General features: G+C 40.8%; 3 protein-coding genes across 4 annotated transcripts; 1 reads left to right on the top strand and 2 right to left on the bottom strand.

Moving 5' to 3' along the window:
- Nucleotides 1-562: 562 nt before the first annotated feature.
- LOC121879919 (tRNA methyltransferase 10 homolog A-like) lies at nt 563-3,864 on the top strand. Its single transcript, XM_042386729.1, has 2 exons — nt 563-645; nt 1,842-3,864. Exon 2 carries the CDS (start codon nt 1,843-1,845, stop codon nt 2,827-2,829), a length of 987 nt encoding a protein of 328 aa, XP_042242663.1. The 5' UTR covers nt 563-645; nt 1,842; the 3' UTR covers nt 2,830-3,864.
- A 3,450-nt stretch (nt 3,865-7,314) lies between these two features.
- Nucleotides 7,315-13,643, bottom strand: LOC121879918 (26S proteasome regulatory subunit 6A-B). 2 transcript variants are annotated; one of them, XM_042386728.1, is made up of 7 exons: nt 13,502-13,643; nt 10,911-11,114; nt 10,217-10,580; nt 9,300-9,527; nt 8,819-8,925; nt 8,256-8,483; nt 7,315-7,606 (listed from the first exon to the last, which is right to left on the bottom strand). In XM_042386728.1, exons 1-7 carry the CDS (start codon nt 13,541-13,543, stop codon nt 7,496-7,498), a joined length of 1,284 nt encoding a protein of 427 aa, XP_042242662.1. In that variant the 5' UTR covers nt 13,544-13,643; the 3' UTR covers nt 7,315-7,495. The 2 variants fall into 2 exon arrangements, with proteins under 2 accessions (XP_042242662.1, XP_042242660.1); XM_042386726.1 differs by having other exon boundaries at nt 13,490-13,619.
- Nucleotides 13,644-15,139: 1,496 nt separating this feature from the next.
- On the bottom strand, nt 15,140-20,503 carry LOC121879920 (D-aspartate oxidase-like). Its single transcript, XM_042386730.1, has 8 exons — nt 20,401-20,503; nt 19,116-19,316; nt 18,518-18,641; nt 18,272-18,411; nt 17,844-18,000; nt 17,307-17,495; nt 17,093-17,185; nt 15,140-16,376 (listed from the first exon to the last, which is right to left on the bottom strand). The coding sequence occupies exons 2-8, from the start codon at nt 19,304-19,306 to the stop codon at nt 16,263-16,265; spliced, it is 1,008 nt and encodes a 335-aa protein (XP_042242664.1). The 5' UTR covers nt 19,307-19,316; nt 20,401-20,503; the 3' UTR covers nt 15,140-16,262.
- Between the last annotated feature and the right edge of the window lie 1,368 nt (nt 20,504-21,871).

Here is a 21,871-nt window from a genome sequence, read left to right on the forward strand (position 1 = left end):
TCTGAGTAACCAGAACACCTGACCTCCCCCCACTAAACTATGTCAAAATTTCAACTAACTACATCAGAGGAACAACATACCACATACTGCTACATTATATATCATTTAACATTCCAAAAAAATAACCTAACCAAACTTACCCTGACAAAACCTATAGACATTAATTCAACATAATCTAAAAAAAAGCTAAAGGAATACAAACATTTCTATCTTCGCGTAAAACAAATTAGTCTTTCACTTTTCAGCTATTTTATGAGGTAATAAAGCAATTATGTTCTGTAGTGAAATATCGTGTAGTATATAGGTAGTTAAGGCACAGAATTGGTCTTGCATGTAGTTAAACATCTATACATCAACCTATCTGTTCTGTCTTCATTTATCTATCATTCATTGCCTGTTTATTTTTCTATCTATCTATTAATATCTATATTTTCTACCTATCTATCTGTTTAACTATATATATCTATCTATCTCCATAATTATCTCAACACCCGGTGCATGACGTCACAACTAGTCACGAACGCTAGTGTGTGACAGAGGATAGATCCGGATTACCTTACCACGAACGCCAACAATGTCAACAACACGTGAGGGCCAGACATCTCCTCCTGCCGTCTCTTCCACTCATAACTCTTGATAATTTGGGTAAGATGTTCACTATTGTTGTTTTATTTGGAGTTGTGGTGAAGTAGGAGAGACAAGAGGAGAATAAGATAGTGCCAGAGAGTGTTTTTTGGGGGTTAGTTACTGTCGGGGAGTGTCAGGGAGTAGTTTTGTTGGGTTACTGTCGGGGAGTGCCAGGGAATATTTTATTGAGTTACTGTCGGGGAGTGCCAGGGAATATTTTATTGAGTTACTGTCGGGGAGTGCCAGGGAATATTTTATTGAGTTACTGTCGGCGAGTGCGAGGGAATATTTTATTGGGTTACTGTCGGGGAGTGCCAGGGAATATTTTATTGAGTTACTGTCGGGGAGTGCCAGGGAATATTTTATTGAGTTACTGTCGGGGAGAGCCATATGTGAACGTCGATGTTTATTGGTATAGCAACCTAATGGGCATGTATGGTGGGCAGACTATACAATAATAGTTACTAAGATGGCCTTCTTCCTGACTAACCTAACCTAACATAACCATTAACAACACAGTCCGTCAATATGGCTGCCGTACCTTGATCCACAACATTTAATTACAAGTGTACAGGATCACACGAGATCTAGGTTAGGTTAGGTTAGATTTTCTGGAATAATACGAGAAATAAATCTAAAAATTATAAACTCAGTCCAGAGAAACCTATACAGTATATTTATTTATTTCATGGCTTAGTAAATCCCGCTATTCTAGAAACTTTCCTTATGTGGAAATTCGTTGCTTTTGAACATAAATTCTTACTGTTCTTATGAGGAGCAAGTAGACTCACTGCTCCACTCACTCCAGGGAATGAAAACTACCATCATGATGTACAGTTTATCTGATTTTAGCAGGAGTGGATTACTATGATATGCAGTTTAGTTAAATATATTCGAGTTTTTTATTGCTCAGTGGTTCCTTCCTGTTGAAATAAGATGTAGCCTTGACCTCTACCACCCCAGACCACTTACAATATTGTGTCCACTTTTACAGCCCCCAATATTTCTGCTCACATCCTAAAAGACAATTAATGCTTCTCTCTAGTTAAAGTAAATAAAGTACAGTATGATAAAAGAGGAGTCAGATATTTGTATTGCTGACTTTGTTACACATGATAATATGTTTAAAGTGATGATTTAAGTTGGAGACAATATTTTTTTGCAATGTAAACTTTCTAATGGATTTTTTATGACTTTCAAATCAATATTTTAAGAATGGAGAGTGATGAAACAAACAGTTCAGAAGGAGTAAAACAAGAAGGAGAAGTAGAGATGGTTGAGGGCAGCAATGAAGGGAAAGGAGAGGTCACTGATCCAGGCAACAGTGTAGATGGAGAAGATTCTCAACCATTATCCAAAAGACAGAGGAAAAAGTTTCTAAGACGTCAGAAGTGGCTCGACACTAAACAGGAACGTAAGAAAAGAGAGAAAGAAAAACTGCGTCACCGCCTGGAGGCTAAACGTGCTGCTGGGGAACCTTGTGGCAACATCAGAAAACGACTCAAAGAAGTAACTATGGCTGCTAGTAGTTGTAAACAGAGAATTGCCATTGACATGTCCTTTGACGACCTCATGATTGAAAAACACCTGTCTCAGTGTGTCAAACAAATTAGTCGGTGTTACAGTGCTAACAGGCGGGTGACAGACCCAATGCAGCTTTATGTGACGAGTTTCGAGGGAAAGTGTGAAGCTGTCATGGCTAAACAAGATGGCTACCAGAACTGGGATGTTTATTTCAAACCTGAGTACTATATGGATATTTTCCCAAAGGAAGAAGTTGTTTACCTTACCAGTGAGTCTGAAAATGTGATCACATCCCTGGATGACACAAAAGTGTATGTTATTGGTGGATTAGTGGATCACAACGTCCACAAAGGTCTGTGCTACAAATTGGCCATCGAGAAAGGCATCAAACACGCTAAACTACCTTTAGATGACTTCATTGAGATGAAGACCCGGAAGGTATTAACTGTTGATCACGTATATCAAATCCTGCTGGGGGTCGTCAAGGGGAAGTCCTGGAAGGAATCTCTTCTATCTATTATACCAGCCAGGAAAGGTGCCACAGGGAAAGATGACGATGAAAACTATATAAATGATGAAGAGTGTGATGAAGGAAATGATGCTAAGGCCGAGAAGAACCTGGAAAATGAAACTACAAAGTCAGTGGAAGTTTTAGGAAAAAACAATGAGAACAGTTGAAAGTTGTTTGGGGGTTCTTGTTAAGTTACATGTAGTCAAGTGCTGTGATTCAAACTCAAGGCTGATGGAGATGTGCCTAATGCATGTACTGTTCTCAGTTTTCCTTATATCTAATTTTAAATTTTCATTGTATCAGTCAAATGTAATTCATTCCTCATAAGTGTTTGAATTTTCTTGTCTTACACTACCACAAACACAATGATATAATTATCATTACCTATTGTCATACACTATTTGGATTCTTTTTTTTTATTCAGCAATGGTTTTTATGGAAGGAAAGTTTAGGAAGTATTTTTATGTGAGATAATTTATAGCTCTTTTATTGGTGTATGTACAGTATATATGTATCTAGGATTATCTTTTATTCAATTTATATTATTTATTGTAAATAATCAATCAAAGAAGAGTTATGTACATCCCTAAAACTCTCTAGTTCAATCCCAAGAAAGAACAGAAAGTTTTTGACAATATTATTCAGCTGTTGTGTAAAGACTTTGGCACCTCTAAGCTGCTGTATTTGTACTTCACTGTATCTTTAATAAACTGTATCAGGGACTATGAGGGTATGTCATGCTATTTTCACACCAAGGATTGTGGGGAATGATGTACTGTATGTATCAGGTAGTACTTGTAGAGGGACACCAATTTTCCCTGTACAGTATGTTGTGTATCCGAGTCAGAGCAAGTTAAATAGTTACTGGGATGTGAAGAAACAGTCATTTTAATCATATTTGTTGCTAAGTATATTATGTAGGTTCATAAAACAGTCTGATATTCTGTTAGGATAATGAGAATGCTTTCCAAGTTGGTCACGAGTTACTGTACATCACCAGGTATGGCCGTGGTGGTTCTGTGAGAATTGTCGAGACTACTTCACATAATTACTAAAGAAAGTACAGACTATTTATACAGTATAACCTAGACTTTTTGCGACGGTATTAACTCCACTCTTCAAGCACTGTATCTGTATTTATGGGCAGAGTTCATTCCCAGTTACTGTATTTGTCCTGGCCAATTAAACTATGTAACTCCTCAGAGGGTCTTCTCCCTTCCCATACTCTCAGTATTTGTTTCACTGTTGTACCTCATTGCTGGCATTGTTGGACCCACCTGGTCTTTATCCAACACACTACTATATTTGTAGCTATATATACAGGAATATCTACTGCATGAATTGTTGAGGGACTACTATACATACATGTATACAGTGCTGAAACTGTATACACTTTATTAAGCATTTAAGTGAGTAGGTAGGTGAGGAACTAAATTATCATCATAATCGTTTTACAGCTATTTTCCATGTTTGTGGGTTACCTACAGGCAGCTCTCCATGCTGGTCTGTTGTCAGGTTCCTAACTCGTGTCATTTCTTACAACTTCTCTGAATAATTTGTCAACATAAGCAGGAATGGATACTGTTTATGCAGGTAGTGAAGGATGTTTTCTTTATATTGTACTCTTTGGTGTTATTTAATACGTGTTTGTTATATGATACCATCTGTACTCTACTTGGTACAGTTGTACCCCACTTGACGCGGTCAATAAAACCCAGAGGGTACCGCGTTAAGTGAACAACAGAACATCTGGGATTAATTCCAATAGAAACCGGCCCGACCCCCAAACTCCACTTTTTGACGACACATAACTGTTGTAGTAAAAATTTTATCTTAACTTTATGATGGTATGAAAAAACAAGTAATATAGAAGAGGTTAGGTTAGGAAAAATAAAGGTTAACATAGGAAAAATAAAGGTTAGATTAGAAAACTAAAACTTAGGTGGAACACTTACGGTAGTAGAAGAGATGGGTCGGCGTACGGGGATGGAGGCTGGTTCCGAGGCAGAGGGCAGGCTACTGGCCCTCAGGTGAGTCACTGTCACCCACAGTTGTTATGGCCTCCCTGACAAATCCCTCAAAGTCATCTTCACTGTCTCTACCTCTGTCACTATCACTGGCTTGGGCTGGCTGTGGTGGGTTGCGGGCGAAGAACTCGGTTATGCTTTTTTGACGGCTGTTGTTTATGTTGTGATACACCGTGATGTACGGCTCCATAGCTTGTACCAGCCGGGTATGGAAGACTTCATAGCGGTCATTGTCGCGGGAAAGGAAGGACTTCATTTTCTCTGCACACTCTATGGCACACTTAATATCACTATGACTTAAACTGTGTTCTTCGGAGAATGACGCACCTTCTTCCTCCTCTTCACTGACGTGATCTTCTTCCAACATCTCGTCGGCAGTCACTTCAGGATCTCTGATCACCTCCATGATGTCTTCGTTGGTGGTCTCGGAGAAGCCTTCAGCTGTAATATTGAGCGCAGCTTCTCTGGCAAGGTCCACTGCTACTGCAATAGTCTGAACCTCATCAGTCACAGGTTCACTCCTCTTCTCAGCTGGTATGCCATGCAACACATGTCTCCATGCGTGACGAATCGTAGCAATAGTCAGCAGATCCCATGCCTCCACCAAGAAGTCTACGGCTTGTTTGACGTTAAACTTCTTCCAAAATTGTTTGACGAGAAGTTCTTGAGCCGCCACCTCTTGTTCCTTGTCCTCGTCGCTTTTACTCTCGCTGTCGGTGTCACCCAGCATACGCAACTCATCCTTGGTGTTGGTACAGTCGTTCAGGAGCTTGAACTTCTTTGCAGAGTACGCAGCTTTCACATTGCAAATCAACTCCTGGTCCATGGGCTGGATTAATGACGTAGTGTTGGGAGGAAGGAAGACCACTTTTACGTTGGGGTGACGATCCATAAGTAGGGGCGAGTGTCCAGGTGCGTTGTCAAGGAGCAACAAAATATTGAATGGAGCATTCTGTTGCTCGCAGAATTTCTTCACGTCAGGAACAAAACAGTTGTCAAACCAGAAGAGGGACAGAGAAGAGGACATCCACGCCTTACGTGCGGTTAGCCAGTGGACATTAAGCTTGTTCATGTCCATATTCTTGTAGGCGTGCGGCTTGCGGGCTGTGTGAATCACCGATAACTTTGGTTTACAGGTACCGGAGGCATTGGTGGTAAACAGGACGGTGATGTGTTCCTTCTGCATCTTCCGGCCCCGAATCTTGCTGGCATTCTTTACAACAAAGGTCTTGGATGGTAGCTTTTTCCAGAAAAGACCAGATTCGTCCATGTTAAACACCTGGTCGTCGGTGTACTGTCCTTCCTCCATAATCTCACGTAAGAACGGAGGAAAATCTCTAGCCGCCACACGGTCAGCACTCGCTTCCTCACCACCAATGTTGATGTTGGTGATCTTGTTCCTCTTCTTAAACCTATGCAGCCAACCAGAGGAAGCATTGAAGGGTTTGGGCTCTGCAATTCCCAGCTTACGTGACACTGCTGCGTATAGCTCACGTGCATACTCCTGCACTGAGCGCGTGTCCACCGCCATGTTGCGTCGCGCCTGACGAATCAAATAACTCACCAGCAAATTTTCCACTTTTGCCAGCACCCTGTTCTGGCAATACCTGATCGATGAAGCACCTGCAGACTTCGTGATTTTCATGTGCTCTTTGATCTTGGCTGCATCCTTCTTGATCGTGCGAATCGTAGATTCGTTGACGCCATGCTGGCGCGCGAGATCAACTTGCCGTGTTCCTTTCTCCAAATCTTGAATGATCTGGTACTTCACCTCGTAGCTTAAGGAACGTCGTGTCTTCTTTGGCTTAGTGCCGCTGGGTCCAGGTAAGGAAAGGTCTCTCTCTGGTGGCGGTGGTGGTCCGGCGGAAGCCATTTTACGGAACAATGGATGCGCGTTTACACGGTGTGGCCTTGAGGGATGAAACTGCCGTGGCTAGGTCAAGCGTCGTCTTTCCTCCCTCCCCTGGGTGGGCACGTCATAATACTTTAAGCCAATTACAGCTAGCAGCAGAGGGGGGGGGTAGGGATGCATGGCCAATCACAGTCCGATACGTCATATGTCATCAGTGATAACGCAACAAAGACACACACTGCGCAACCTTACCGCACGGCTTGCCCAAGCAGAGGGAGGAGGAGGGAGAGGCGAGCACAGGCAGGCAGGCGGGCGGGTGGCGCGTGGGGCAAATCTAAAAATAGCGTCTCGAGCCAGACACTCACCGATATCGCCAGCTAAAGGAAAACGCGCTAAGTGAAACCGCGTTAGGCGGGGTACAACTGTATTGTTTTAAGAGCATATTATTATTATTATATAGTTTTGTAAAAACTTTTGAACTAATTTACTTAATAAAAATGAGACGTTATGAACATATATTCTCTTCCAAATTAAATATTTGTTATTCATACATGTGATTGGAAGCCCCCCCCCCCCCAACGCTGAGAGCTTTCCTTCTCTAAATAGTCGTGACACAAAGCCGTAAAGACCACAGCCTCAGAGGGTCTTAATGATGAATAATTTTCATTTCATTCATGTTATTTGAGTAAAGGTACGGAGTGTAATGTGAGTTGGCTTCCACTTTTACCTTGATAATAACATATTCCATCAGCTGGTAGTAAATATATAATGAATCATTTTACATTTTATTGTTTTAAATACATTTCACGTCATCATGTTCAGACACACATCCAGTATTAAATACATAATGAAACTTAAGATCCAAAATAAAAACGATGATTAAACTCTCATACTATATAAACTGCCAGACGACTTTCGTTAGGAGAGAAAAAAAATAAGATATGATAATGACCTCTACGCATAGTAATTAAGATTGGCCTTCTTCTTGGCTTGTACTTCCATGATGGCGTCCATGAAGTCTTCGTGCGTCACTGTAGTAGCTTGTCGACGCAGGGCAATCATTCCCTGAAATACAGTAAATATAGTAATTCAGTTAACTCACTTTAGTATCTAACCTGTTATCAATTATGTTACCTTGACACCATGACAACTCAGTTTATGTAGCAATCTATCCCTTTCCAATGTGTCTAGAACCATACTACAATATGAGTGTAATACGTCATTTAAGCTACAGTAAACTCCCTCTACCCCAGACTCGCTTAATTCAGATCACCAACCCGGAAAACACAAACAAAATCTGGTTAGTACAGAACGGGAAAAGTTCACTTAAGAAGGGGCTGTGGTGACAAAGGAGGGTAATTCAGCAGCTGCCTTGAGGAAGCAATGGAAGTGGTTGCTGAGGAGCACTAAAGTGAAGTCTCTAAGAAATGAAAATTATGTACACTATACTAGTCAATTAAATCAGCAGTGAAAACATAACTTCCTCTCCACCGTCAGTGACCTCCTCACCTCATGAAAAATGAATAACAATAATTTCCTACGACATACTTATTATATGTCATAGCAATGTGCATATATAACGGGAAGATAATGTTTCACCACATAAACTTGGCACACTCTATAGTGTCATTAAACCAATAATGAGATTTTGAGACAATACGTTCTAACAAAACTTCTAGTTAACTCTTATAAGCCTTGGTGATGTTACACTTACAGCCTCTACACAAACAGCTTTGCACTGTGCACCATTGAAGTCATCAGTAGACCTTGCCAACTCCTCAAAGTTGACACACGATGAGATGTTCATCTTACGAGAATGGATCTGCATAATACGTGCTCGAGCTTCTTCATTGGGATGTGGGAACTCAATCTTCCTGTCCAAACGTCCAGACCGCAGTAGGGCAGGGTCCAAGATATCCACACGATTGGTGGCAGCAATAACCTGTTGACAATGACTTACATAAAGCTGCACTGTACCAGAGTACTTGATGCTTACTAAAATATTTAATCATTCAACCTTGAATTTTGAGTCAACTGAACTGATTTCCACCTGAGATCCATAGTAGAAGTCTTTATGAATAATGCAGTTACTAAATACAAGTTTATCATTACTTCACACTTTTCCATGTCTACCTTCAAAAGTGTAATCATAAAACTGTTTTATTTCCCTCCATCCTCACTTTTCTAGCACCTATAAGAACAACATTAAGAGTAAAATTAAACTAATCACCATAAAAATAATAGGTAAACAAACATGGGTACTGCATAAGAGCCAACCTTAATATCTGTAGTAGATGAAAACCCGTCCAGTTGATTGAGCAGTTCCAACATAGTACGCTGCACCTCGCGATCTCCCGCCTTCTCACTGTCAAAACGTTTTGTACCTAAAGGTGTGGAGATTAGGATATGAGTGTTAGATCAATACTAAAAATACAACAGTATTATACAGTTGTTTTCAATACATAGGTCCCATATATCTATATGGTTTACCTCTGTTGCTTCACACAACTTACCATATCTCTGTCTTATATGACATTAACCTCCCTTAAACCTGGCCTTAGTCTATAGCCTTGATAAGAGAAGTGACTGACCACAATCAAACAACTTCATCATCAATGCCTGGCTTTAGAATTATAATTGCACCTCTTGGTTTGGATACTGAGAATAATATGAATTATACAATCAAGGCTATTACAGTATATGCTAAGAAACCCTAATTACCTTAACTACTGTACTAACAATGGAAATTCGGTCTCACCAATAGCATCAAGTTCATCAATGAAGATTATGGCTGGGGCCTTTTCCTTGGCAAGGGCAAAGGCATCTCTAACCAACTTAGCACCATCACCAATAAACATCTGCACTAGCTGTGGTCCTGCCAGCTTGAGGAAGGTGGACTTGGTCTGTGCTGCACATGCTCGAGCCAATAAGGTCTTCCCTGTGCCTGGGGGGCCGTACAGCAGCACTCCTTTAGGGGGCTGGATACCTGTACACCAAAAATTATAAATATTAGCTTTGTTGGTTTCACGAGATTTTCTTTGTGTTATAAGAGTCACGAGGAGTTGAGTATCATGTGAGAGATCCAAATTTTCAATCAATTCATATTTATGGTAGAATTAAAATATTTACCGTTGATAACACAAATGTAACTTATAAAATAATCCAAAATAATGTGATCAGAAGGAACTTTTTATAATAGGCAAATAGAACATTGATTAATTTAATGATATATTGAGTAACCCAGTAGCTAACCATGAGAGTTTCACCGTGAGAAAAAGAGTTTCTGTCTTTCTCTGTCTGGTAAGTCTTTGTTTTCTCACTTATATAAGAGAATACAACTCCTAATGGTTGTGTATGAATTCCAATGACTAACATTTCACTTTCCGACTTATTTCTCTTACTCATGATGTCTTTACTTCTACCTTCTTCCCTCTACTATCTCACTTAAGTATATTGATCATGTAACATTAAAATTTCAAGACAAAACAGCTCAACAAATACTATTACTGAAGAAAATAAATAAAAATGAAATAACTTGAGATTAATAATACAAAACAAACCACATAACTGTTTACGCTACTCGTGGTTTTCGTAAAATATCTGCAGCTCCCACAGTACTGTACATAACACAACTGTCTATAAAGCTTTTAATAACATCAACACAGCATCTGTTACCTAGGTTCTCAAAGCGTTCTTTATGGGTAACGGGAAGGACGACGGCTTCTATCAGCTCTTGGATCTGTTTATCGAGACCGCCAATATCGCTGTACTGTTCTGTTGGTCGCTCGTCCACCTCCATAGCCTTGACCCTGGAGTCGTACTCGGCTGGCAGCGTTTCGAGGATGAGATAGGAATCCTTATTGACGCCTACCAAGTCTCCGGGTTTCAGTGTCTCGGCGTCTACAAGGCCAATAACAGGGAGGAAATAGGTCTGACGTGTGGAGGTCTTGATAACTGCGCATTTGCCTTTACGTTGAGAGTCCAGGTCTACATTAGCGCCGTCTTCTTCGCCGTACTCGTTGGGATCGACATCTAAGATCTGCAGAAATAATCTCCATGACTATGTGTTCTAGGATCATATAACAAAATAATACTGAAAATAATAAAACTAAACAAGTGCATAACCTTAGATGGGAAGAAAGGTAGAAATATTTATCATCTAAAGCCACACTGACAGAGCACAGGGTAAAATGAAGAGGACTGAAGGTACAGTATATATGAGCAGCTGAGTTACAAATGAACAAAAAGTCTTGTGGGAAACAAATAAATCAAGTACTCTAACATGTACTAATATGAACTGGAATATTGTCTGAAGTATAATAAAGTAATTGCACGAAGTCAACAATGCCCGGACAATTATTTCACCAACCTCTATGACGTTAGACACGAGGTACGGCAGAGTCTTGTTCACTTTAATCTTCTCCGAGTTCTCTCGAATTTTGTCCCGCTGGTTCTGGATCTCGTGGTTTATTCTTGTTTGCTCCAGACGCATGATACGGATCTCATTTTCTAGAAGGCGGGTCCTGGATATGATGTCATCTGATGCCATTGCTCCTACTTCACGCATTGCAGGCTGAAATAAAGAGAGCATTATGGGTCATCTTAACATTAGCCCTCCCAGTCTATTTCACTGTAATATTAACCACCCTAATGTTAAACCCTAACACTACCACCCCCCCGTAACATTATAGTATTTAAGCATCAGGTATAAGAAGCTGAGACAATTAATCTTCAAGTGATTCACCATAAAATCTGGTCACATACCATTACTAACTTACTGTACTCAGCTACGTGTCTGGCATTTATTCTGCTTGCTCAAGGCTGATGACTTAACCTACCCAAGCCAAACCTAACCTTCCTTGATGTAGGTTCAAGTTCAAGTCTCCAGATATAAATTTGGGTTGCCAATTTTTACTCTTCCTAACTGCTATCACTGTTCTGGAATCTCTTATATATATAATACCGTAGGTCATAAGCTCAGATAGTACAAATGATATTATTTTATAACAGACGACTTTTTGAAAAAATACTGTAGAAAAAAAACTTATTTCTTATCTCTAAAATACCCATAAAAAGTTGGAGGAATTGAAACTTCCCTTTTTGTTTTCTCATTTTTTATTTTTTAAGAGTAATTCAGTTCAGCAATGTACAGATCCCATGTCTAGGGTAAAATTGTTGACATGCCTGCCAGTGAGGGATCCTAACGCTAAGCTACCTTTCCATACAAATTGTTAATAACTAAATAACATCCTGACCAACATACCTAAATTAATTCACTTCCACCCTAGCATTGGTAGGTTAGGTCCTGGACAAAATAACCAAATTACTAAGGAGAAAATTACCATAAAATCTTGTTATTTATTGGCATACAGTATTATTTATTTTGAAAAGGAATGTGCAATGATATATACACAACTGGTTAATACTTGACGAGAGTGGCCCTGCCTTAAGTTACCCGACAAAATATTCCTACTATCAAAACGGGGCATATCTGGCTGTCTTCCTATGCCTATTCTGCTCCCCCAAACTGGTACTGTCTTACAAAATGTATTCCTCCTAAATATTTTGTATTTTTAAAGGTAAGAAAGTTTTATTTTCTGTGAAATCTTTTTATCAGGTAACTGCTAAGGCTGGACTACTCTTGTTATGTATCAACCAAAAATGCTCAGAAGTTGCTGCTGGTTTTTCATGCATAAGGAACGAAAGCATTAATGTCTATGAAACATTGATCTTTTACCACTTGCTTAAACAGTTGATAATGGCCACTGCACAAAGGTTAACAGAGTTTCATCATGTACAGTTATACAGACAATGGTGAACTGTAAATTGTTATAACTAATGTGGTGGATATTTTTCCGCGGTCGGCTAAGTTCCTACCAACACTATTTTACTGTGAGTGCGCTGTGATTGGCTAAGTACCTTCTGTTTAATATGACGGGGGGTTCCGCGTCCCGGCTAGGAAGTCAGGTAAGGTTAGGTATGTTTCTTTGGTTGGTTAGGTCAGGTTCTATTAGGTTCTAGTAAATGTCGCCTCTTTTATAATGATAGTCTCCATGTACAGCCACTAAATAATTATTCGGCACCCTTACGGCGTGATACAATATGACACGGGTGCCGAATAATTTTTTCGTGGGTGTACAGCAGAAATACGGTTAAGTATGTTTATAGCTATACAATGATTGACTCACGGTGAAATAAATACCAAATGCCGTCAGAGTCACGGTCAAATATAGTTCTCGCGTTGTTCGCCGGTAATGGACGATTAGCCAATCAGAGCGCACTCATGGTAAAATAGAGTTAGTATGAACTCAGCCGGTCACGACAAAATATCCACCACCTATAATTAAAGGTAACCCAAGATTGGCTTTTAAAGATTATTACCACTGCGATCATAACAATCAGCCCTAAAATATCAGAGAATTAGTTAATGACCAAGTCCTAAACACTTACGGTACACTACAACAATTTATTAGATCGTACGGAGAAAAAATGTGATAGCCATAGACTAGGGCGACAATAGTTAAGACCCCCTCGGCCCCCCCCCCTAACAATAACGGAGGGAAAGCATGGGGATTAAAGGGGGGGGGGGGCATAAAGAGTGATTTGTGGTAGAAGAGAAATCCAAAATTATCAGATTAGCAACAAGAAGACATCAGATCACATTACACAACAGAAATTAGTTAAGAAAAAATAGAAAGTTTTATCGATTGTGTTCCGAATTTCCAGAGGTCATGTTGCTGTTTACTGTAATATTATCAAATCAATTATAATTTACCATTGTTTATATATCTGTTCTATCTATATACATGATGAAACATTGTGAACTTGTAAATGATTATACTGACTAATGTCTACCCGTCACCGAGGTGAGTGGTGATGGAGACGTTATTTACCACTTCTGAGTCATAATAATAATGTTAATACAACAGAACTGAAGCTTTCTCTCACATATTGACTCACATCATCGTCCTGCAACATAGGGTCCTGCTCCAGGTTGGCCATAGTCAGGTTTAGTGAGAGTCGCCTCAACTTGGTCAACGTCAACACACAACCTCGACTTGATGACTGTAAACATTACTTCCATCTCTGTATTCATCTTCTTTTGCGATTTAATTAGAAAAATTGGAGAGAAATAAATTATTCTGAAATGTGTTATTGGTGCAATGAATTTATTATAAGAATCTGTTATAATTTAAGTTAAAAGTCGACTTTATGTTCAGAGAACGCGGGTTATCTTCTTTCTGGATGGTTGTTGGGTTAACTTATAAGTTTTAATATAAACAACTTTTGTCATCTAACCTGTCAAAAAGAACCCTAAAATCTGTGATCAAGAAGGAACTTGCTGGTGAATTTAAAGCAAGCAGAAAGTGTAAATAGACCCCTGGCCATCCACAAGGCCACACACTCGACACATTTTGCACCCTGTGTATGTTATCTCTTACGTACATAATTAAAAAACAATGTTCTGGAAATACTCTATAACATTCAATATCCTGACCACTGGGGTCTATTAATCACACCCTTTGTGACCTCTGCTCCGTAATCATTTTTGTACCTCTACTCTAAGGATGACAATAGAGTGCACAATAAACTAGCTTGTCTGACCAAATTCACATGCATATCTCAATAATTGTTAGGCAAGTTGCATCTCTTCAAATAAAAACTATCATTACATATCCCCGAATTGGTGATATAGCACAGGTGGTAATAACAGGTCTAGGTTGTTCTACCTTACTATTGGTAGGTACAGGATCTTGCATGTACCTGAACTTGTACCAGTGTTGCTCTATGATTATAGGTGAACACACTGGTAACTTTATTTATCTTTTCTTTCAAGCTATTTTAGTAATTTAAGTTAATTTTACCTTTTTCTTCAATATATTTATATTTTTTTCCTGTGGACATATCAGGTGAAATAAACTAGGGTGTCTAATCTTCAAGTAATCCAATAATTCATGTGCCCAGCAGGTATCTCATTAAGACTGAAGACATGAAGGATAATGGCAGAGGAATATCACACAGACTGTATCGTCAACAAGTGTCTCCTAACACTTCTTAAGGATGGAAATAAAATACCCGAGTAGGTATGTTTTAATTTTATTTTATTGCACTTTAATACTCTCAAGTGTAAGTATATTCTTGCACTTTAATAAGCTCAAGTGTAAGTATATTCTTGCACTTTAATAAGCTCAAGTGTAAGTATATTCTTGCACTTTAATAAGCTCAAGTGTAAGTATATTCTTGCACTTTAATAAGATCAAGTGTAAGTATATTCTTGCACTTTAATAAGCTCAAGTGTAAGTATATTCTTGCACTTTAATACACTCAAGTGTTTATTCCTGCACTTTAATACTCTCAAGTGTAAGTAGATTAAAGTTCTTGCCAAAGTAACAGTGTAAAGGGATGAACTGGTTAGTAGTCTTTCAATACCTGAGCCTAAAACATATAGACAATAAGTGTTTCAGGTGTGTGTCAGAGTGTTTAAGGTGTGTCAGTGTTTCAGGTGTGTGTCAGAGTGTTTCAGGTGTGTGTCAGAGTGTTTCAGGTGTGTGTCAGAGTGTTTCAGGTGTGTGTCAGTGTTTCAGGTGTGTGTCAGAGTGTTTAAGGTGTGTCAGTGTTTCAGGTGTGTGTCAGAGTGTTTCAGGTGTGTGTCAGAGTGTTTCAGGTGTGTTGGTATATGTTCCTAACACACCTGAAACTGTTCCCATAAACATACGTGGAACATACTTACATGTACACTGATACAGAAACAAACACACACACAAACACACACACACACTCGCACAGTGATACACATACACACGGCATCTTTATAACCACTTCTCAAGACCAACTGGGCGGAGTGAGGTGGGGCGGGAATGGGGGGAGGAGCGGCTGGACGGTGGGGAGGGGCGGGGCGAGGAGCGGCTGGGCGGGGAGGGGAGGGGCGAGGAGAGGTTACTATGGCAATAGGTTCTCCCAGTAACCAATGATATAACTGAGTGGTACAAGAATATCTCCCTCACATAATATTACGGGGAAAAACATCTGTCAGTCAAGTCATTTAAGACGGACACTGAGCTGAATAGTGTTTTATTACAATTTATTATGTAGAAGGTTACAGGAGTTTCGTTTTATTGTTGTGCTTAACTGTGTGTGTATAATAATATGATGCTATTACATACATACATACATAAAACCATACATACATACATACATAAAACCATACACACATACAGTGATGCTAATTTCTTTCTCCTCTAAACAAACCAAAATAATAAGTCCGTGATGTATAATACTGGATGACGTCATGTGGTGACCTGGTGACGACAGCCAATTGGAGAACAGCCTAATGATCTCACACAAAATGGATGACAAATGACAACCAATCACAGAAGAGCCTGGGTTAAGTCATAGCCTGCAGGGATGTTTATACACTGAATAGCTTTCATGGAGGGCCCCCAGATGTGGTCAGCAGGGCCCTCACATTATCATGGCTCCCACACACCTCAGGGCCCTCACCACATCTCAGGGACCTTCACATCACTAGATCCCCCACACACACACGAATCAGGGGGCCCTCATCACACACACGTATCAAGGGGCCCTCACCACACGCCAGGGGCCCTTACCACACACCATAGGAACCCCTCATCACACACACGTATCAAGGGGCCCTCACCACACACCACAGGAACCCCTCATCACACACACGTATCAAGGGGCCCTCACCACACGCCCCTCAGAGCTTGGCCCGGGGATCCTTGAGCAGGTCCTTCACCAACTGGACGGCGGTCATCGAGGTACCTGGGGACGTCATCACACCGTATCCGCCATGACCGTAGTTGTGTACCACCTGTAAGAGGCCGTGACGGAGGGTTAAGCGATACCACACCAGGTGATAAATAACATGGGTTAGGTTAGGTTAGGTCAGGTCAGGTTAGGTCAGGTTAGGTTTACACTAGATTAGGCTAGGTGTGGTTGGGTTAATATGTGTTGGGTCGGGTTAAGCATCATTGGATTAGGTTAAGTTAGCTTGGGTTGAGTTTCATTAGATTAGGTTAGGTTTGGTTGGGAGGAGGTTGGGTTAGGTTAGGTTTAAATTCCTATTTTTCTTAATCTCTCTCCTCTCGTTTTCTCTGTTCTTCCTTCTTTATCCTCCGTTCCTTTCATCTATGACTTTTTCTCTTCCTTCTCTATCTCCCATTTCTTCTTCTCATTATCTCTCTTCCTTGTATTGTTTTTCTCTTCTCTCTCTCTCTTTCTTCATTATCATCTTCCTCTTTCCTACCTTTCATTCCCTCTCCCCTTCACTCTTCCTGTTTCTTTCTCTCCTCACTTGTGCTCTATCTCTTCCTCTCCCTACATATAACCTAATCATCTTCCTTTTCCCTTTTTCTCTATCCCTCCCTTTCTACCCCTCCTTCTCTACCTACATTTCTTCCCTTTAACCCTCCTTCTCCCCCTTTACCCACCCTCTTCTTCTTTCCCTTCCCCCTCTCCTTTCTCACCCTGTTTCCGTTAACCCTCCTCCCCACACACACTCAAGGGACTAATTTACAAGACACTTACCTTCAAAGTTTTCCCGCTGTCAAAAGTCATCACCTCTTTCTCCACCCTAACTATGGGACGGTAAGGTCGCCATCCCACCCACTCCTGAATCACCTGTCGTCACATAACTCATTAGTCAACCAGGTAATGTAAAAAAAACAGTCACTCCCAAAAAGATATCTTCACTGTGGGGTCATATAGCAACATATAACATCATACATCATCACAACATCACCTGAGCTTTCATGAGGCTGGGCACGAGAGCCAAACACCGCTCCCAGATGCCCAAAGCGTCGTACTTATTAATGTCGGCATTGTAAGAGTCGAACTGCCTCGTCCCCCCCAGGGTAATGTGGTCAAACCCTGGGATAATGTAGGTGTCGTAGTCTTCGTAGTAAATATTCTTGATCCAGGGAGCATGAACCTATAAGAGAGGGTGAAGGGAGTTACGAGTGTTGCAGGCGTGTGGGAGGAGGAGGAGGAGGGTAGCAAGACATCTAAGAGGTGAACAAAAGACCTTGGACGAGACACACTGAGAGCCGTGCTTAAGACTTTATTTCTCTTATATAAACTATGTCGTTATGTCTCCCAACTCCTGGTGTAGACATGTGACAAGAATCTGAGTTTGAGTTACCAAGTTGGGGAGGTAAGGTAGTCGAGTGTACTGCCGGCCATACTTTATACAAGACTTCTGAGTTATTAGTATTCAGTATGGCCGCCTGGACTGGTAGGCTTGGGTCAGTTAAATAATGACCGCTGGGGTGACACTGACCTTGAAGACCTGGCCGCGGATGGGGGTCACAGTCAGGTCATGGCACAGCTCCTTGGCACCAAAACCTGAACAGTTACACACCACATCGTAGTGACCAGCCAGCTCCTCCAGGCTGTCTATGTGACGCTCTACCACCACCCCCCCTGCTGCCTCGAACCTGTCGGGAATACACACACTATGTAAGAACGTGCATAGAGAGATAAAGAGAGAACTTGTTTTGTCTCACTAGAAACCGTGTGGAGAGATAGAGACCAGGCTATGATTGGTTCAGCATCTCTCAAGACAACACCCAACCAACCAACCAAAAACACAACTCGACCATGTCCTTCACCATCTTGATTTTGATTGGTTTGTATACTTATTACAAACATGACGTCACTAACCACCAACCAATCACAACCTGTATAGCTGCATGACGTGACACTTACTTGCGTGTGAGGTAAGGGAGGTACCGGCGGCACTCTGTCACTAAAGTCTTCATAAATGTACCGTACTTGTGGCCGTGTTGACGTAGCTCTTCCGGGGTACACTCACGGTACTCCTCCAAGATGGGCTTCATCAGCTCGTTCTGTAGTCATGATGAGACTTAATCACACTCATTGATAAGACTTAGAAGATTGATTAATAAAACTCACTGATAAAATTCGTTAATAAGACTTGTTAATAAGACTCACATGGACGATCTTGGGGTACTTGGAGGAGAAGTGGTAGCCGGTGACGTGCTTAACACCAGCTGTGGCGGCGTCTGGAGAGCTGAGGAGACGCTGGTAGTAGTTGAAGGAGTCCTGTAGCCACTGTCTGCAGGGAGATGTGTACCGTGTTAGAGAAGTACCACGAACACCACCACTACTACCACCAACACCACTACCACCACCACCACCACCACCACCACGCTTTTCCGATTTCACAGAGATCAACCCCACACACACTCATCATTCTGTCACTTTATGTAACTTGCTGACAAAACCCATGATCCTTCTGGCTTTTACGCCCTTAATGCATGAGTCATAAAGGCAAGCATGAACTCAGCATGTTTCCCAGATGGGCGCTGTAAACGCTTCTACGCTTCACCTTGCACAGGGTGTAAGGAGGTGCCCAATAAACTAGCCCCCTCGGTGGCAATCTAAAAAAAATCTAAAATTAACCTAACCAAAGTCATCTCTCTCTCTCTCTTTCTCTACAAATCCATCTCTATCTCTCTCTCTCTACAAATTTATATATCTCTCTCTCTCAGCATCAGCAGGTAATAAAGTTCCTCTCTCTTTCCCTCACTTGGTCATCTGAGGAGAGCTTCCCTGGAACTGTAGACCAGGCCTGAAGATACCGGCAGCTCCATCACTGGTCGTGTCCCTCCCAAACTTGTCGGCGATGAGAGTGACAGAGGCCCTCGGCAGCGCCTCCTGAAGCAGTGTGGCGGTGGTCAGCCCTACCACACCCGCCCCTACCACACACACTGTTGCCATCACCTCTTGTCTGTAAGTATGTAAGTGACGGGTTAGTTGTTATGTACACACACACACACACACGGACACACACACACGACCGTCTTGACCTTGGCTTGGGAATGTATACGCAGTAACATAATTCCCTGCAATAGGACACACAACACAGCCGAATCACCTGAAGATTAGCCACCCTCTTAGCTTATCTCACCTGATGATTAAACTCCCTAACACTACCTGGGGGATTAAGTTAGCGTTAGGTTAGGTTAGCGTTAGGTTAGGTTAATCTTGCTAATATAATCCACTAATAGAAACACTGAAAATAAGACAAAATGGCCAAAACGTTATCGACTTCATCTAACGTGTGTGTGTGTGTGTGCGTGTGTGTGTGTGTGTGTGTGTGTGTGTGTGTGTGTTTGTCATCCTCCAACATGGGAAGCTGCACCTGACCTAGATCTCAAGGATGACCTCACCACACACTCTCGAGAGGTCAGTCAATAACCAACCATACCTCCTCTGGCCTCTCTCACCTGTACACGACTTTAATACTGAGGAAAGTGAGAGATAGTGAGGTAATAATGATGATAATGATGATATTAATAATAATATAAATAATAATACCGATAATAATAATAATACCAATAATAATAATAATAATAATAAAATAATAATAATAATGGTAATAATAATAATAATAAGGCGGGAAGGCTGGAAAAGATAGGTTAGATAGATAATAATTATGACTGATAAGGGATGGTTGTAAACAGAGCAGTGACATGGTACTCAAGAAGAAAAGTTACCATATTATTGGACTCAAGTGGTGACGGCCAAGTACTCTAGGGGTTAAAATCCTCGTACTCAAGGGATTAAATCATCATACTCAAGGGGTGAACTCCTCGTGGCTAAGGGGTTAAATTAAATGGTACTAAATGGGTTAAGCTGCCCCCCCCCCAAAAAAAAATCTCAAAATAGTAAGAAAATACATTAAAATAAACACACACAGATGGGCGAGAGAGGGTGGCTGTAATGCCCTGCCATGCACAAGCCACCAGCCTATTGCAGACTCCTTATGTTCTTATCTTATTAACCACGTAACGATAACTATGGTGAGGTACCTGGTCTTGAGAAATGTCGAAGTAATTCTGGAACCACGATCTTCTCCCGACGGCTACCAGGAGAAAACTGAATCTGTGTGTTCTACCACCACCACAGCTACCCACCACACGAGGGCATATCACACACAGCTGATATGGTTGATAGTTAGAGGTAAATTCACAGACGTTTCACCCTTCAGTGTTTTCTATCATAGGTAAACATGAACACGGAGATAATATCAATGATAGGGGGGAGGGGAAGGGTTATAACACCTGTTCCAATAGGTAGGTGGGTATTATGTTAAACTGGGGCCCCAATTTGTATTTATTTATATACAGTATACTTCATATTCTCCCTCCGGTGTGATTTAAAAACTGGTATGATGTTTTATACAGCTACACGCAATCACAGCCACAATAAAAACACGTACTCAAGGGGTTAAGTCATGGTACTCAAGGAGATAACTCAATAGGTCGTTAAAAGACAATAATTAAGAGCAACATTCAAGATCAATAAATAAACTCGAGTTGACTATAATAGATATCGACACAGACTGGCAGTAGGTAGACACAAGGATGTATAGATGGGATTCAATCGATAACCAATTACGTATGATTTTCACTATATCTTAACTTACGAGGAAATATTTATACTTTACGAACCTTTGTGAATATGGCCCCCAACTGGTAGTGTAAGTTGATAAGTGTTAAGTGTTAGTAGATACTGTCTTAAGGAGTGATATGGTGGAGCTGTTTGATAATAGTCGTCCTTCAGTTTGACTTTCACACACACACACACACACACACACACACAATCGTTTCACTAATACTTTATTGTAGTTGAGTAAAAACTAAATTAAGATAGATATATAGACAGATAGATAGGCGCCTGCATTTAGGCACCTCAGCTACCCTGATAGATTACAGCGCCTGAAATTGCCTAGCTTATACTTTACTTTCATCACAGCTCAAGGTTGAAGAAGCCTCAAACCAGAAAACTGTGGGGAGTAACTTTTTCGACTTGACCAACACTGGAGCAGGTTCAGGTACATTCAGGAGCCGGTACATGCCCAGTACTTGCCAACAGTAATTAACAGAGACGTGACCGATCTCCCAAGTAATTATCAGTGAAGGCAAAGTCTGTGTGGCCCATAACTTGACAACACGAGCTCAGGGTCAGGCAAACCACCAACAATAAGAACTCACAAAAACATATTGATACATAATATTGAAAAACATTTAGTTGGTATGGGAATTCATTCGAGGTTCCTTTATTGTTAGTTGTCATCATAAAACAGCAATCAAAAGAGAAAAATAAAAGTTCAGTTAGTAAGAAGGAGTATTAGCATTAGTTAGGGGATGTTCTATTGTTAGTTAGGTAGACATTATGTATACCTGTGGGCCTGAGACAACCAGTGAAGGAAATTAATTAATAAAAATGAGTAAACACAATGAAGACAATAAATGAAGTTCTGAGAATCATCATCATTAA

This window comes from Homarus americanus, unplaced genomic scaffold (assembly GCF_018991925.1).
Source record: "Homarus americanus isolate GMGI-L3 unplaced genomic scaffold, GMGI_Hamer_2.0 scaffold29478, whole genome shotgun sequence".
Taxonomy (NCBI): Eukaryota; Metazoa; Arthropoda; class Malacostraca; order Decapoda; family Nephropidae; genus Homarus; species Homarus americanus.